This window comes from Curcuma longa, chromosome 15 (genome assembly GCF_044706935.1).
Source record: "Curcuma longa cultivar G26 ecotype Majalengka, Jawa Barat chromosome 15, ITB_CL_G26_1.1, whole genome shotgun sequence".
Lineage (NCBI taxonomy): Eukaryota > Viridiplantae > Streptophyta > Magnoliopsida > Zingiberales > Zingiberaceae > Curcuma > Curcuma longa.
Window position 1 is genome coordinate 1,130,906 of NC_133875.1, and position 16,891 is coordinate 1,147,796.

The 16,891-nt window shown below is 43.2% G+C and overlaps 1 protein-coding gene across 1 annotated transcript; it reads right to left on the bottom strand.

The window, feature by feature from the left end:
• Nucleotides 1-44: 44 nt before the first annotated feature.
• LOC141846475 (uncharacterized) lies at nt 45-2,749 on the bottom strand. The gene is made up of 4 exons (XM_074734518.1): nt 1,617-2,749; nt 1,402-1,475; nt 462-1,287; nt 45-234 (listed from the first exon to the last, which is right to left on the bottom strand). The coding sequence occupies exons 1-4, from the start codon at nt 2,747-2,749 to the stop codon at nt 45-47; spliced, it is 2,223 nt and encodes a 740-aa protein (XP_074590619.1).
• Between the last annotated feature and the right edge of the window lie 14,142 nt (nt 2,750-16,891).

Here is a 16,891-nt window from a genome sequence, read left to right on the forward strand (position 1 = left end):
GTTCTGAAAGCTGAGGAGCTGAGAAGCAAACCATGCCCGTTGCCCTAAGGATAGTATACAGAAGTGAACGCCTGCTGAATGCTCAGGCCCTTGCACCACTCTTGGAATTTCCACCCCTGGAACTGTCGGCCATTATCAGAAACGAGCCTGCAGGGTATGCCGAAGCGGCAGACTATGTTTTGCCATAGGAATTTGAGGATGTTTTTCTCGGTGATGTTGGTCAAGGCTCCGCCTCTACCCATTTTGAGAAGTAATCTATAGCAACCAGCAAGAACTTCTTTTGTCCGGGACCAACAGGGAAGGGACCTACGATATCCATTCCCCATTGATCGAAGGGAGAGGAGATGTTGGAAGTCTTTAGGGGCTCGGCCGGCTGGTGGGATAAGGCTTGATGTTTCTGACAACTGAGACAAGAGCGGACTAAGTGAGCTGAATCCTATTGCATGGTTGGCCAAAAGTACCCGGCCAGTAACGTCTTGCGGACCAGCGTTCGTCCTCCGGTATGATTGCCGCAGCATCCTTGATGTATCTCCCGCAGGACGTAATCGGCTTCGTCTGATCCGAGGCATTTTAGCAGTGGCCTGGAGAAAGCTCGCTTGTATAGTGCTTCCACGATCAGGACGAACCAAGCCGCTCTACGTCTGACTACTTTGGCTTGCTCTGGATTCTCGGGTAGGACGTCTTGCTTCAGAAATTTGATAAGGGGAGTCCTCCAATCTGTCGGTTCGTCGGCATGGGCTACCTGGTCGATCTGCGATATAAGCAGTTCGCGAACTGTTGGTCCTTCAACTTCCCAGGTGGAGAGTGAACTAGCCAATTTGGCTAAGTAGTCTGCTCTTTGGTTGTCTGCGCGGGGAACCTTTTGCACTACGACTTCCTGGAACTCAGCCTTCAGTTTGCCCACAGCTTCAGCATAGCGCTTCAAGCGCTCATTTCGGATCTCGAAAGTACCCTTGATTTGTTGGTCCACCAGTTGGGAGTCGGAATGAATGATGACTCGCGTAGCTCCCAAGTGTCGGGTCACTTGCAGCCCGGCTAGGATAGCTTCGTACTCGGCTTCATTGTTGATGGCTCGAATTTGTAATTTAACGGTGAGCTGTAAGGTATCGCCGAGAGGAGAGTTCAGCTTAACCCCCACTCCGCTGCCCTCTTTGGTAGAAGAGTCGTCCACGTAGATTTTCCACACCCCATCTGAATCTTGACCCGTCACTTCTGTTAGGAAATCCGCCAGAGCTTGTGCTTTGATGGCTGTTCTGAGCTGATACTGAATGTCGTACTCACTGAACTCTGTTGTCTATTTGATGAGGCATCCCGAGAGATCCGGATTCAGGAGGACTCGGCCTAGGTTGCTGTTGGTAAGCACGATGATGGGATGAGATAGAAAGTACGACCGGAGCTTACGGGCCATCAAGGTGAGGGCCAGCGCCAGCTTTTCCAGGGAGGAGTAACGAAGTTGAGCATCCTTTAATATATGACTAGCAAAATACACAGAATGTTGTACTTGGTCTTCCTGCTTGACCAATACAGTCCCCAAGGCCTCTACGGAGGCAGACAAATATACCCATAGAGGCTCATGCGTGTCCGGCTTAGCCAGCACAGGTAGGTCAACCAGATACTATTTCAGTTCCGTGAAGGCTTGTTCGCACTTCTCGTCCCAGGAGAAACGGGTGGCCCAGCGCAGCACCTTGAAGAAGGGCAAGCTTCTCTCCGCCGAGTGCGAGATGAAGCGCGACAGCAATGTAATCTTCCCCACCAGCTTCTGCACTTCTCTGACGTTCCGGGGAGAGGCCATGTCTTGGAGTGCTCGAACCTTCGCTGGATTGGCTTCAATTCCTCGTTCAGTGACGATATAGCTCAAGAAGCAGCCACCTTTTACGCCAAACGGACATTTGTTTGGGTTGAGCTTGAGGTCATATTGCCGCAAAGTGCCAAAGATTTCCTCCATGTCTTCCGTAAGCTGTTCGACTTTCTTCGATTTGATCAGTATATCATCCACATAGACTTCAACGTTGCATCCAAATTGATGTTGAAAGACTCGGTCCATGAGTCGTTGATAAGTAGCCCCTGCGTTCTTCAGCCCGAAGGGCATAACAGTATAACAGAAGGTACCATCAGAGGTTACGAAGCTGACCTTCTCTTGATCTTCCAGGGCCAAAGGGATTTGATGGTAGCCCTGATAGGCATCCATCATGCAGATGAGCTCATATACGGATGTGGAGTCCACTAGCTGGTCAATCCGGGGAAGAGGGTAGCAGTCCTTTGGGCAAGCCTTATTGAGGTCCCGGAAGTCAACACACACGCGCCACTTGCCTCCGGGCTTGGGTACGAGGACGACGTTGGCCAGCCAAGTGGGGAACTGGACCTCCCTAATTTGACCGGCCAAACGCAGCTTGTTGATTTCTTCCCTGATGATCTTGTCCTGCTCGGTGGAGAAGTACCGCCACTTTTGCCGAACAGGTCGGGTGCCTGGGAGGATGTTAAGCCGGTGGTCCATGATGGTGGGGGCGACACTGGTGATCTCCGAGGCAGTCCAGGCGAAGATGTTCTGATTCTTGGTCAGGCAGCTGACCAACTGTTCCCTCAGCTCGGAGGGTAAATCCGCTGCTATCTGTGTAACCCGCTCTGGGTGCTCAGGGACAATCTGTACACTGACCTTCTCGAGAAGGGGCCGAGCAGGATCTTCTTCTTGGATAGCGTGCACTTCGACTGATGGCTTCCTCTTCACGGCTCGGAGGTCAGTTTGGACCATGTCGATGTAGCACCTCCGAGCCACACCTTGATCTCCTCGGACCGAGCTTACCTAATTATGAACAGGAAATTTGATTATTTGGTGATATGTGGAGATGACCGCCTCAAAAGAACTAAGGGCTGGTCTGCCCAGGATGACGTTGTAGGCGGAGGGAGCGCCCACGACGGTGAAGAGCATCATACGAGTTCTCCTCAGGGGCTCCTCTCCAAGAGACAAGGGCGGGCAGCTGGACTTGCCCAAAGGGCTGGACTTCGTGTTCAGAAAATCCAAAAAGAGAAGTTGCCATGGGTAGCAGCTATTCCGTGCCGATTTGCATGCGGTTGAAGGCGTCCTTATAGAGGACGTTGACCGAGCTTCCAATATCAACAAAAATACAGGACACGTCGTAGTTAGCAATGGTGGCACTAACGACCAACGCGTCATCGTGAGGGAGTGTGATACTCCCTCCAGATCTTGAGGCCCAAAGGAGATGGACGGGCCTGGCGCTGGGGCGGAGCCAGAGCCTATGCCGTAAGACTCCAACCGACGTGCGTGAGCCTTACGAGCTCGATTGGAATCCCCATCGGTGGAGCCTCCGGCAATCATGTTGATGGTGCCTCGGTGAGGTATGTTGTCTAGGGGGTCCTGGGGGTCTTAGCGTTCCTCAAGATGCGGTGCTGGCGGCGGCGTGCGCTCATGTCGTTGGTCGTTCTGGGCCGGGTATCGATCACCGACAGGGGCTGGCCTCTGTTCTTCTCGGGGCTCAGGCCTGGGGTCCGGACTCCCGCCGTAGTTGCTTGCAAAGCGATTTCCCCATGGGGGAGGGTTCGCCCTGGTGTGCTGCCAGTCCGCGATAACTCGATTGATTTCCTCGACCAGCTATTGACATTCCTGCGTGTTGTGGGCGGTGTACTGGTGGAAGACGTAGAAACGAGTTGGATGGCCATTCCCAGCAGGGTTCCTGTACTCGGCTAGGAGAGGAAAAGTATCCACCGCCTGTACGATGCGCTCCTCGCGTCGGGGCGGGGGATGTTGGAGAGGCCTCGAGGGGGCGTCCCGACGAGGAGGTGCAGGAGCTGGTCGTCGATCAGTTGTAGGGGCAGGGCTGGTGTCACTTCGGCTAGCGAGTTGAGTTTCTTCCAAGTGAATGTACTTGGAAGCACGATCGAGGAGCTTGGGATAATTAGGCGGAGGCTTTTTCACAAGGGAGCGAAAAGAAGTCTCTGTCCTGTAGCCCCTGAGTCAGGGCACTAGTCAGAATATCAGAGGGGGTAGAGGGTACCTCCCATACGGCTTTATTGAAGCGAAGCAAGTATTCCCGCAGGGTTTCCTTGGGTTTTTGTTTCATGGAAAAAAGAGTGAGAGGGGTCTTTTAATATCTTCTGGAGCTAGAGAACTGGTGCAAGAAAATTTCCTTGAACTCCTCGAAGGAGTGGATGGAGGAAGGCGGTAGTCTTGAAAACCACCGTTGCGCTGATCCAGCTAAAGTGTTGAGGAAGAGACGGCAAGTCACTCCATCGGCGTACTGGTGGAGTAGCAACGCATTTTCGAAGCGACCGAGGTGATCTTCCGGATCAGTAGACCCATTGTATTCTCCGACCTGGGGCAGGCTAAAATGACGAGGCAGTTCTTGCTCCAGAATTTCTTTGGAGAAAGGAGTCTTCTTCTCCTTCATAGAAAGCATAGGAGCATTGCCTTTACGATCGTCATGCCGCTCCATACCAACATGAGGACCGTGTGAATCGGCCTCCGATGGGCCTTCCCCTCTGTTGGTGGATCCCATGGGCAGCAGGACTTCCTCCACCGGGAAGCCCTTTGGGTCCCCAACGGGATGTTGGTTGCTAGTGCAGAAGGGGGTTGCATTTGAGCACGTCGATGTACGGAGTCGACTACATCTTAGATCATCCCTCGCAGAGCTTCGCGAGATATGGCGACGAGTCCCTCCGGAAGTCGCTCCTCCACGGGCTCACAATTATTGGTGGTGCGTCTGGTGTTGACCATCGTTACGTTCAGCTCAGAGTTCCCACAGACGACGCCAATTTTGTTCCGGCCAAATACCGTAGACGGTCAATCCACCAATCAAGAGAATGTCACCTTAACCTTTTGTGGGGCTCTCGAAGGATGGAAACCTGGAAGGATTAACACAAGCGAAGGGGTTAGAGGGTGCCGGGGAGTCCCGGCAGGCCACTCCGACGCTCAAGTCAGTTTCCGATGAAGATGAGAACAAGAAGAAGAATAGTAGTAGTTGTGTGTAAAAGTTCGATCCCCTGAGTCATACCTCTGTAGGAGTTGATATACCTGTGAATAGAACATTCCTCCGGCCCACATGACAGGCTATGGCCGTAGCTAGGGAGACAAGATCTGTGTTTCACCGCCGTCTGTGCCAATAGGGAGGCGCCTAGAGGACAGGGGCGATGTGCCCCGTAACTGCCATGCGATCCTATGTTACTTTTGTCGTTTAGCTATGGAGGGAAAGCAGGCAACATTATCGAGGTGGATTATGGGGGCGCAGTCGTCATCCTGTCTCTGTATGATGATTTGTATGGTTGGTTGTCTGTAGTTCGTATCTGTTAACTGGAAGACTTGAGCTTGAGCCAGAATGACGCCGGAGCGGGGTGAGATTGTCCGGGACAGGTTGTACGTAGCTGGGATGACCCGGGAGAACGGGGCGCCACGGAGCGCCAATATAGGAATGAGGCAAAGTACCTGGGACCGGATGTATCTGGGTTTACCCGGGTACGTAGAGCTCTTGTACGGATAAGCCGGGCAAACCGAGTAATTTGCTGAGAGCTGCATGAACTGAGGAGTTAGAGCATATACAAAAGGTAAAGTACTCGGGATATGCCATGCAGTGGATTGGCCGGGTAAACGAGATGCATACGCAGAGTCAGTCGGGCAGTCCGGGTTGTAATGTATGAGCCGACCAAACTGGGGAGTTTGGGGCATGTTTGTGAGGTAAAGCTTTCGGGAAGAGCTAGGCAGAGACCTAGCCGAGCGGAGGGAATGCCTACGGGACCTTAACCGATTAGTCCGGGTAGTTTGGGGAGGTTGAGTGATTAGACTGAGCCAGATAGGATGGACTATGCTGGTCAGTAAGATTTTGCCTAATTTGGGCAAGCCGGGCCCAGCGGGCAAGCCAGATGTGCCATAAGGAGGATATCTGGGCCTGGCCTTCAAGGCGAGGTTAACCAAAGACCCCTAGACCAGCCAAGTTGGACCCCCTATTGACTCCTTCGCCACGTCGGACCTGGGCAAGACTTACCACATCAGATGTTGAACACCTCTCAACTTTTGAGTCATCATGCTCTAGTGTCAATGAATCTCCCTCCTTAAGCTTGTCTTCACTTTGTGCCGATAACAAATCTTCATGTAGCTTGGCCAACTTGCTCCATAGCTCACTTTCATCCTTATATTTACCTATCTTACACAAACTATAATTAGGAATCAAATTAACCAAAATCTTGATTACCTTATCATGAGCCTCGGATCTCTTGACTTGCACCTTGGTCCATTTGCTCTTCCGAAGAAGTTTTTACTTTTTGTCTTTAGGAGCCTGAAATCCTTCCATTAGAATAAACCATTGCTCTATATCCATCATAGGGAAATTTTCCATCCTTTCCTTCCATCGAAGAAACCCCTCTTAATCCAAAAGTTGAGGTACTCAAGTATCATATCCAAATCCATCTCAAGGATCCATTTGAAGTTGAGCTCCTTTGATGATTAGTCCTTTGACTTGTTGATATTGTAGGGCTCAATTTAGCTTCTTCTTCTTTCCTCTAGCTCGTGCTTCTTCTGATAGTTAGTCCAATGAAGAGCAGTCTCGCTCTGATACCACTTATTAGGACCTTGCAAGCTAGAGGGGGAGAATGGATTTGATCAATTCATCTTGATTTCATGCTCGTCATTTGAATGTGGAGCAGAAACTCGATACAAACTCAACTCCCAATACAACATGCTAACAAGATCGATTTTACTTGGTTCACTGCCTCCCAAGGTGGCTACATTCAATGCCTAGTCCTGCTCTATCCTTCTCCTTCTCGAATATCTTTTGGAGGTGAAGAAGCCTCCTACAATCAATTGTACAACAAATACAAGCAATACAAGTATACAAATACAAATGAAAAGTGAAAACAACTTTATATAATGATCTTGGCTTTACTTGCTCTTTTATCATTATAGAATGAATCTTGTTAGTCTGGAAATGCACCATACTTTATCCTCAAACCTCCAAGAATTAGACCTTTGATTTACCTCAAAACTTTTTTGTAAGGTTTCATTTGGGTTGATTTCAGCCAAGTAATCAATTGCTTACCATCACCAATTGATTATCACATTGGATTCGATCATTTAAACCTGTAGAATGGCTTATTTTTACTTGACTAATTGATTGGTGAGTTATACCAATCAATTGTTACTCCTAGTTAAACTGGTCAATCGATTTGGAAGCCTTCTGTTCACTAGCAATGGTCTACCAATCGATTGCACTAATCAATTGCTTAATAACAATTGATTGCTCAAGCAACAAATCCCTTTTAAGGGTTTAGGATTTACCAATCGATTACTACTTCCTAGAAATCGATTGCTAACCCTATTTCAGCCTTTTTAAGGCTAAATTCTCATGTTGGCTGATATCTGGTTGACCTTAACCTACTAAAACTTCTTCTGCTCAATATCTAGTTATCCGTGATCTATTGTAGGGCTGAGTATTCGGTTAAAATCGAACCGAATTAATCAAAAACAGAATAACCTATTTTTTCGAACCAACCAAATTGATCAAATTTTCTAATAAAAATCGAACTGATATTTTATCGGTTAATTTGATTTTCGACCGAATTAACTAAATTTTTTAAATATTATAAAAATTTTACTAATTAATTAGGGATTTATAAATTTATTTACTTAAAATTTATAAATTATTTTTCTAGTTTGATTAATTCAGTTTATTCGGTTTAACCGAATAATAAATTTTAAAATCGAAATCAAACCGAATTAATCAATTTTTTTAGAAAAAATAACTAAAATTCTGAAATAATCGAACTAAATTTTTTAATTCGGTCGGTTTATTCGATTTAACCGAATTTTTTCTCACCCCTAATCTATTGCAACTTCCAATTACATCATATGCTATTAACCTTGACCTGCCACGACCTTGGCATTCGTTCGTATCAAGTGTTCGGTCCTTCACGACCCACTTATACTTGTGTCATCTCTGATCACTAAGTGTCTATTTAACGGTGACCTACTCAGATTTCTCATCATGCCAACTTTTTATTAGACTTTCAATCATCAAGTGTCTGATTAATCGTAACCTACTTGGACTTTCCATCTCTTGTCAAGTGTCCTGTCCTTCATAATCTACTTGGATTTTTCATCTCATGTCAAGTATTCAGTCATCTATGACCCACTTGGACTTTCTTTTACATGCCAAGTGTCTGGTCAACTGCGATCCACTTTAACTTCTCTACCGTTTAGTATCCTATCAACCTTGACCTTCTTGACTCTTCTTCGATCAAACATCAACTAACCATTTGACATCTAACTAATATATCTATCAAATATTAAAATTCTACTCAAGTTAAAATGAGCTTAGACAACCTGATCAACCTTGACTTGAGGTCGATTGCACCAATAGATATGACCTAAATTGTCTTTAGAATTATCATGTTTTCTACTATCATGACAATAAGCACTAAAATTATAGAGCTTATTTCTAGAATGTTTATTTTCATGATATAGGATATCTGAATTATGAAATAATACCTTTGAAGTTCCCCCTAAGTTTGAGCTTCCTCTCTTATCTTTTCCTTGAAGCTTCCCATTTGGACATTAATTTTGATACTGTTCATTTTGGTTGCATGTGAAGCACACAATGTGCTCTTTACCCTTTCGTATCAAAGTTCTGTCCTCCTTTAGTTTCTCCCTCACCTTAAGTGTCATTTGAGCTTTTTCTTGATTAATTTTTAACACTTGCTCTTATAATATCCCTTCTCCCTACCGTCAAAGCATATATATGATTTTTATTTTTATAAATTGAGTATACATTACTTTCATGAATTGAGTTTTTCTCTGCTCGTAGAGGTGGTACAAGCTTCCTCATTAGCTTCGGATGTTGAGGGTTCTTCTTGTTCTGATGCCAATGGTCTACGCTCCCCCTCAATCCTTAAGGTAGATGCCTCTTCAGTATCCTCCTCAGATGTTGAGCACCTCTCAACTTCCAAATCCTCATGTTCTTAATCCAAAGAGTCTCTCTCTTTGGCTTCATCTTCTCTTTGCATTGAGGTTGAATTTTCATGGAGCTTGGCCAACTTGCTCCATAGCTCACTTGCATCCTTGTATTTACCTATCTTATACAAACTAGTATTATGAATAAAATTAACTACAATTTTGATTGCCTTGTCGTTTATCTTAGATTTTCGGATTGGCTCTTTGGTTTATTTCTTCTTTTCAAAGAGTTTCCCTTTGCTATCTGTTGGAATGTCAAACCCTTCCGTTAAGGTGAACCATATCTTTTTATGTCCATCATGTGGAAGTTTTTCATCCTTGCCTTCCATTGAGAAAACCCTCCAAATTGAATGGAGGTGGAACTTGAATATCGTATCCAAGTTTGTCTTTAAACTCTATTTAACCCCTTCAAAATCTGAAACTTCATCTCCTACTTCTAGTTTGTGCTTCTTCCGAAGGTTAGTCCGACGAAGAACAACCTCACTTTGATATCACTTGTTAAGACTTGTGTTAGCTAGAGGGGTGAATAGCTTCAATTGTGTTGATAGATTGTGTAGTGGAAACTTGAAGCAGACTCAACGCCAATGCAAAATGCTAAAACACTTGATTTTATTTGGTTCATTGTCTTTCAAGACGACTATGTCTATGACCTAGTCCTAATGAGTATCCCACTATCCTTCTCCTTCGGATACCTTCTAGAGGCAAAGAAGCATCTTACAACCTGATTTCATAGTAAATATAAGCAATACAAATATACAAATACAAATGAAATGTTAAAATAGCTTTACACAATGATCTTGGCTTTGCATACTCTTTTGTCACTTTGGAATGTCTCTTGGTAATGGAAAATAAAGTATCACTTCATCTCCAACCACTAAATAATTAGCTCTTTCAAAACATCTTGAAACCCTCTTTTATAAGCTGTTGCTTGGACTAATTTCCACCTATCAATCGACTACCAGCTTCCACTAGTCAATTGTCATGTCAAATTCGACCATTTAAATCTACAAAATATCTCTTTCCACATAGTTTGACCACTATCAATCGACTAGTATACATAATCAATCAACTTATGCCATCAATCAGATCGATTTTCTTCTGTTTGTTGTTACACTGCTATTAGCCAACTGATTAAATCCATTAGTAGATTGATTATGGTCAAATTGATTTTTTAAGTCTCTATTTGTTACAGTAACATGAACAGTCAATTGACCAAACTTATCAGTCGACTAATACTATAGTAGATTACTATTCACAATTATTGTAGCGTAGTACTGTAGCATAGTTACTATAGCAAAACCCTAGAAATATCTCAAATCTCAATTTTGAGGTATGGAATCCATCAGTCGATCGATACACCCTATAATCGACTAATACTTATATTTTAGCCTTACCAACATTGAATTCTCATCTTGCCTAGTATCCGATTAACCTCAACCTATCAATACTTTCTTTGCTCATCATTCAATTAATCTTACCTACCGAGATTTTCCATTGTCTAACATCCAGTCAACCTTGATCTGTCAGGACTTTATAGTTATCTAACATCCGATCAATCTTGACCTGTCAAGACTTTATCTTTGTCTGACATCCGATCAATTTTGATCTGATGAGACTTTTTGCCTCATGCCAACTCCATGTTTGACTTTCAACTGCCAATGTTTCGTCAAGCGTGACCCAACTCAAGTCAACTCGAGCTTAGTCAACCTTAACTAGAGGATGATTGTGCCAAAAAAAATCATTATCCCAAAATCCTCTAACTATCAACCACTAAAATGATTCCTAGATTTCTTTGTTGGTCAATTCGAGGGTGACCTCTATTTCTGTTGGGTTTCACAAATCATGACAACGGAAGCGTAATAAATAATTTTATCACTAACTACGTAAAAACTCATCCAAGGAAACACACGCATACAAACATAATCATAAATAAGACATAAACAATTTTATACCTTTTGAATGACACGGAGCGGAAACGACATCAACTAGCAACCTTGAGCAAGGTTGCCTCTACTCTTCGAGATGACTTCTCTAAGTCATGTGTCATGTCTCCGCTTTGATACTAGTCGAAGGGGAAGACAAGCGATTCAAGAGAGGACCTACGGTTCGATTCCGTATCCGACAGCTCGAAGCAATCCGGCGATACCAATCAGATTGAACGGAGGGGAGCAGGCCACCGTTCGAAGGTTGTATGGTTAGTTGCTAAGAAGGGGCAGTGAACCTATATGATGTAGATGTTCTAGTGGCAACAACCTTGAATCAAAAATCAAATCGAAAGGAAGAAGTGATACCTTTAGGTGGAGAAGCAATCGTTGCTTCTCCTCGTGTTTCTTACTTCCACAGCCGCTTATAGCCTCCTTTGGCTTTGGAATGGATGGCCCTTGGGAGGTTGCTGATCCTAGAAGAGATCCTTGGCTGGAGGAGAGGAAGAAGAGCCTCTTTGGTTGGCAACAACAAGCCAACAATGGAGAAGGGTTGGCAGCAAACACAAGATGGGGTCTTGTGTTGGTCGGCGGCAAGGCTAGGGAGAGGAGGAGTTTGTGTTGGATTAAAACCAAACAATTAGGGTTTCAATATCTATAAATAAATCTTTATAAGAGTTATATTTATAGGTGTTTAACAAATAAATTTTGTTAAAAACAATTAACAGAATCCGTTAAACTAAACTCCAATCTTTTAGCCTCAAGTTTGGTTCACAACCAAATCACCTTTAATTAAAACCAAACCAATTTAAGTATAATTAAACAAAAAAGTGCCCACTTCAAAAGATGTGGCCCATCCATGCTTCTTTTTAGCATAATATCTTTCATATTTGTCGTTCGTCTAGTCCAACTAGACTCAATCTTTCTCGATCTAAGAATTTAATTTTCAAACTCGTTTTATATCTTTTAGAGAAACTCGTAGTTCATGTGACCTTATAGGTTCTTGGTTTATATTGGTCATTCATAATTAATCAATAATTATAGATCGATCATAAGTGACACCTAGTAGTACATCATGACCCCTAATTAATCAAAAAATCATAATTAATTCCAGAATCACTTCTAAACCCTTCAACAGCTATAGTTATTTGTGTCTCTGTTCCTTTAACGCATCTTATACCCGCTTAGTTCAAGATATGGTCTATGTGTTAATTTTTACTAGGCTGACTATGTCACACCTAGCCCAATCTGTAGTTCCATGTCCTGAGGATTCAAGTTACTCAAAATAATTGTCAAAGAGGACCATCCTCTTGACGTGTTATTGCTTTAGCCAAATACTTACGAGTAACAATCCTGACAAGTGACTATAGGGTATACGTCTCCTAATTAAAGGAGTGGTGAATCCTCTGTTAGCCACTCAAACACCTTCAAGCACTTCGGCTTATACCCAATCATCTCGAGTCTATACCTCCGTAGAGACGCTTGGTTAAAATGTCAAAGTATGTCTCCATGACTAAGATGACTTGAATACTTCAAATTAAAGGAAACTTACACTTGAGCTGCAATGAGATCTTCATATACATTTATAGAACCACATGAAATCTCATGGAAGTCACTTCCGATGAACTAGTTACCTTTAACCAGCATCCATATGTTAACTCTCAACATCCCAATATTCCCAACCAGTGAAGATCGACTGCTTAGTAAAATCAATGAGTCTAACATATGTTAGTCTCATAGAATTGATGATGTCCAATCTCTTTAATTCATCAACTAGGGAATATTTTAATATGTACATAATTACACATGTAGAAATACCCACTAATTATGATCCAATCATAATTTCTCTAATGCTATCATTGTAGTGTGGACATCAGTAATTGAGTTTAAGATCAAATCAAATACATAGAGAATGTATACTCAAATAGTGATTTTATTCATCCAATAAATAATACAATATCTAATGTGATTGTTTTAAGACACCTCTCAAATATAACATACTTCCACTTGGTCTAATGTCAATTGCCATGGTATCCAATACCATAAGACTCTACATGACTCTCAAACTTGCTTTGAGGTAGAGGCTTCATTAAGGGATTTGCTAGATTCCTTTTGGTAGAAATTTTTTCAATTTGTATTTCTTTCCTACCAATGATCTCCATGATCAAGTGATAACAGCGAAACACATGTTTGGATGTTGATGAGACCTTGGTTCCTTCGCCTGAGCAATAGTGCTATTGTTGTCGCAGTAAACTGGTATTGCTTCAATAATACTCGGAACCACATTAAATTCAGTGATGAACTTCTTGATCCAAACTGCTTCCTTTGCTGCTTTTGAAGCAACAATAAATTCTGCCTCAATGGTAGAATTAACAACAATTTCTTCTTGGAACTCTTTCAATTTATTGCGCCTCCATTTAAGGTGAATACTTATCCATATTAGGACTTGGAATCATTCTTGTCCATTGTTCTAGCCAGTACACCGTGGATGGTTCCAACACCGGTTCAAGGATTGCCGACGTGCACGTTCCTGAGATGAGAGATGAAGTGGCAAGGAGAGAAGACGTAACTTGCAAAACACTCATAAAGAAAGTTAGAGTGGAGCCGAGGGTGGATCCCGACAAGCCACTTCAACACTTAAGTTAGGGTTCGGCGTGAGGAAGGAGTTTAATGACTTAGGGAAATTAGGATAGATGTGTGCATCCTTGTACCCATGGGCATGTGTTACGTTTTTATAGTAGTTGAACTCTGAAATATTAGCATCCTCTTAGAAAATATTGTGATATACTTGTTCGCCTTTAGAAAGATATATATATATATATATATATATATAATATGCTCCTGCCTTTTCGGGAGAAATGGCTCTGGACTCCTCGAATTAAGCGGGCAGACCATGCCTTCAGATGAGAATCACACATCAGAGGTTGACCTCTAATGCAAGAAACGTGCCGAGATCAAGTCATGAGATCGACACATGATGCAAGGGGCGTGCTAAGACCGAGGCATGAGGTCGGCACATGATGCAAGAAATGTGTCGAGACCGAGGCATGAGGTCGGCACATGATGTGGGAAGCGTACCAAGACCGAGTCCTAAGGTCGTCACATGATGCAGGAAACGTACCGAGACTGAGGCATGAGGTCGACGCATGATGCAAGAAGCGTGCCAAGACCGAGACATGAGCTCAGCACATGATGCAGGCAACGTGCCGAGACCGAGGCATGAGGTCGACACATGATGCAGGAAGTATGTCGAGACCGAGGCATGAGGTCGGCACATGATGCAGAAAGCGTGCCAAGACCGAGGCATGAGGTCGGCACATGATGCAGGAAGCGCGCCAAAGCCGAGGCATGAGCTTCGTGTTGGGTTTTTCGGGCCGCAAAAACCACTTTTTGCGTTGCGGAAACCCCGGAAACCCATGCCACGGATCCGTGCAAAGAAATAAAATAAAAACTTATACATGCTCATCTACTCATACATCTACATGAAGAGAATTTATACCCTCGAAGCGTGCCCTTCGCGTATCCCGCTCGTCCTTGCGATCGTCGGATCTCGAGGGCGTCAAACGTACACCCCTCTACACGTATCCACACGGACAAACGGATGGAGAAGAAAACCTCTTGAGTGTGCTAGCACCCACTTGAGGTTTCGGCCAAGAGAGGAGAGGGAGAGGGAGAAGAGAGCTAGAGGAAGAAGAAGACTTCAATAGGCTTGAATAAAAAAAATCAATTAGCCTATTTCCTCTTGAATTGTGGCCGACCACTTCAATGGGGAGGGGGGTTACAAATCCTCCTTTAATGCCATGAGTTACAACCCTTTGGTAACTCCCATGAGGTGGCATGCTTGATGATGTGGAGCACCATCATTGGCCATCACTTATGCCACATCACCAAGAAGTCATTTGGTCAAGTCAAGCTTGACCATGAGGTGTCATAAAGTCAAGTCAAACTTGACCATGACATGGCATAAAGTCAAGTCAAACTTGACCATGACATGGCATAAAGTCAAGTCAAACTTGACCATGAGGTGGCATAAAGTCAAGTCAAACTTGACCATTAAATCTTCCTTCTCAAGTCAAGTCAAACTTGACTTCTAATCTCCCAAGGTTGATCAAATCAACTCAATTAGTCTAATTTGGATTACACTTAATCCAATTTGATTCATCACATGAATCTAATCCTCTTGGTTCATCATATGAACCTAATCTCCATCTAATTGCCCTTTGTGTGTGACCCTATAGGTTCTTGTAACGTTGGCAATGCTTCTAAACCAATTTAGAAACATAAACAATGAGCGGTATCTAGCAACACATCATTGCTACCCAAGTTACAAGAATGTTGAGATCCAACATCACCATAGTGACTACTAATTGTGACTCTCACAATATGTGACCATGTCCTTCTATCCTTGATATCATGATTGATCAAACCGAGGCATAGACCGTGTCATCCTCTAATCAATCTATGTCTTGAACTCCAAGTAGACTCACTCTAATCAAATGAGCTCAATATCTCATATTGACTCATTTGGGCATGGCCATGCACTTAGTGGTCTCACTCTATCAAGAACTATGATATCACTCCCGTCATATAGGAGGGATAGATCCCATCTACATCACTCACATCCCTCCACATAATTTGTTACATACCCAGTAATCGCCTTTATAGTCCACCCATTTACGGGTGACGTTTGACGAAGCCAAAGTACACAACTCCTTATGTTGGGAACCATGGTGACTTCAGGTCCAAGGACTAATAGTCATACTAATAGCCACATGAGAAAGTATATGACACTCATATAACGATCCATGATACTTTCTCATGGCGGGTCATTCAGTATACATTCTCCAATGCATACCCATGTGTCAACTTGATATCTCATATCCATGACTTGTGAGATCAAGTCATCGTGTTGACCTACATGCTAGTCTCATCGCATTAACATTGTCCCTGAATGTTAATACTTGACTAGGAATCATTAAGAGTAGTGTTCTCTATATCATCTCACTATCGATTCAACCAATCGATTGATATAGATATGAACTATCTACTCAAGGACGCTATTATACTTAGTTATTTGGCACCAATACAAGTAAGTATAATAACCATAAAGAAATGCCTTTATAAATATATAGAAATATGATACAATGAGTCCATACAACAATCATCATATGATTGGCTCTAGGGCTCTCACTAACAGATGTAAGAAGCATGCCAATACCGAGGCATGACGTCGGCACATGATGCAGGAAGCATGCCGAGATCGAGTCATGAGGTCGGCACATGATGTAGGGAGCTTGCCGAAATTAGGATAGGAGGTCGACCTTAAACTTGCCCCATTCTTTTAAACCCTCTATCTATATGCTATCCACGTAAGCACCAAATAAGTCTACCGGAAAATAAGCCTCCCGAACTAGTCTAGTCGAAGGAGATGAAGTTCGACTGACTGGACTCGAGTCAAGTTAGATGCATCACTTTTGGTAGGTTAGGATTTTTACTATAAAGTGAAGAAGAAAGAGATAAGCGACCCGCTTAAATAAACTTCAACGCAATCCCCACCATTGGAAACGAAATCAAGGGATAGGATGGCTAAATAAATAATTCAAAAACATTGGATGGCGGAGAGATATCTTTAATTAGACTTAAGTAAAACAATGGAGAAGGGGCGGCGGTAAACACAAGATGGGGTCTTGTGTTGGGCGACGACAAGACTAGGGAGAGGAGGAGTTTGTGTTGGATTTAAAACCTAACAATTAGGATTTTAATTTCTGTAAATAACTCTTCATAAGAGTTATATTTATAGGTGTTTAATGGATAAGTTTTATTAAGAAAAATTAATGAAATCTGTTAAACCAAACTCCAATCTTTTAGCCTCAAGTTTGGTTCACAACCAAATCGGGTTGGTTCAAAATCAAACCACATTTAATTAAAATCAAACCAATTTAGTTTATAATTAAACAAAAGAGGGTTCACTTTGTCTTCAAAAGATGTGGCCCATCCGCACTTCCTTTCCAGGATAATA

Bases quoted from the DNA above. Each gene is read 5' to 3' on its own strand.
- LOC141846475 (XM_074734518.1), bottom strand. From the start codon at position 2,749: ATGGTCCAAACTGACCTCCGAGCCGTGAAGAGGAAGCCATCAGTCGAA. The intron at 1,288-1,401 runs GTAAGCTCCGGT...AATAGACAACAG, and splicing joins GGCCCTCACCTTGATGGCCC to AGTTCAGTGAGTACGACATT. The intron at 235-461 runs GTACTTTTGGCC...CAAAATGGGTAG, and splicing joins CGCAAGACGTTACTGGCCGG to AGGCGGAGCCTTGACCAACA.